The sequence below is a fragment of the Antrostomus carolinensis genome, unplaced genomic scaffold (genome assembly GCF_000700745.2).
Source record: "Antrostomus carolinensis isolate BGI_N321 unplaced genomic scaffold, ASM70074v2 scaffold42559, whole genome shotgun sequence".
In the NCBI taxonomy this organism is placed as follows: domain Eukaryota; kingdom Metazoa; phylum Chordata; class Aves; order Caprimulgiformes; family Caprimulgidae; genus Antrostomus; species Antrostomus carolinensis.
Window position 1 is genome coordinate 244 of NW_010340018.1, and position 923 is coordinate 1,166.

The 923-nt window shown below is 62.0% G+C and overlaps 1 protein-coding gene across 1 annotated transcript in view; it reads left to right on the forward strand.

Annotated features, from left to right (window-relative positions):
• Positions 1–923, forward strand: part of LOC104531224 (PDZ and LIM domain protein 7) — a gene marked incomplete at both ends in the record, with an annotated part of 1,591 nt that overhangs the window by 239 nt on the left and 429 nt on the right. The window contains 3 exons of the mRNA XM_029086999.1: positions 1–139; positions 300–420; positions 880–923. The exon at positions 1–139 is cut by the window's left edge and continues 33 nt beyond it. Of these exons, the coding sequence (XP_028942832.1) occupies positions 1–139; positions 300–420; positions 880–923 (304 nt within the window). The remainder of the gene's footprint in view (positions 140–299; positions 421–879) is intronic.

The window sequence follows — 923 nt, forward strand, 5'->3', positions numbered from 1 at the left end:
GGAGTTCACCTGCTGCCAGTGCAGGAAGGTGCTGGATGAGGGTGGCTTCTTTGAGGAGAAAGGCTCCATCTTCTGCCCTAAGTGCTATGACACACGCTATGCGCCCAGCTGTGCCAAGTGCAAGAAGAAGATCACAGGAGTGAGTGTCCCTCAGCCTGCCCCACACCTCCTGTCTTTGCTCCCCGCTCACCTGTGGGTGCCTGGCTCTGTCCCTTCCTGTCCTCATCCCACCCCATGGGATCCCTTATCCCTTTCTGCCCTGGGTGGTCCTCCCCTGGCTGACAGTGGTTCCCCTCCAGGAGGTCATGCATGCACTGAAGATGACCTGGCACGTGCAGTGCTTCACGTGTGCCGCCTGCAAAACTCCCATCCGTAATCGTGCTTTCTACATGGAGGAGGGACAGCCCTACTGCGAGAGAGGTAGGACCCAGGGACCCCATGTGTCACCTCGCATGGCCCTGGGGCACCGGGCACCTTAAGGGCTCAGCAGCCCACAGGGATGGGGGGTGAGCTGCCCTGCAGTGTGGGGCTCCCCATGGGCCAGGGAGAACGCAGGGACCCCCCTCCCATAGCCCTGAGCCCTCCATCCTGGTCCTTCCCGGCTGCCGGGTAGTGCCATCGCTCCCCTGTTGCCATGGTGATGATGGAGGATGTACATCAAAGGCAAGTGCTGCATCCTGGGGGATGAGGTTTGCTTCCTCCCTGTGGCCCATCACAGGCATCTTGCCTGAGTGTTTTGGGTATTGCCCCCCCGGGGCTGGCAGCGAGTTGTCCCCAGGCTGTGCCTGCGGGATCCCAGCTGTGCTGCAGGCCTGTTCCCATGGGACGCGGGGCTGCGGAGCGGGAGGATACTGACCTGGGCTCTGCCTCTCCTCCCAGACTACGAGAAGATGTTTGGCACCAAGTGCCGCGGCTGCGACTTC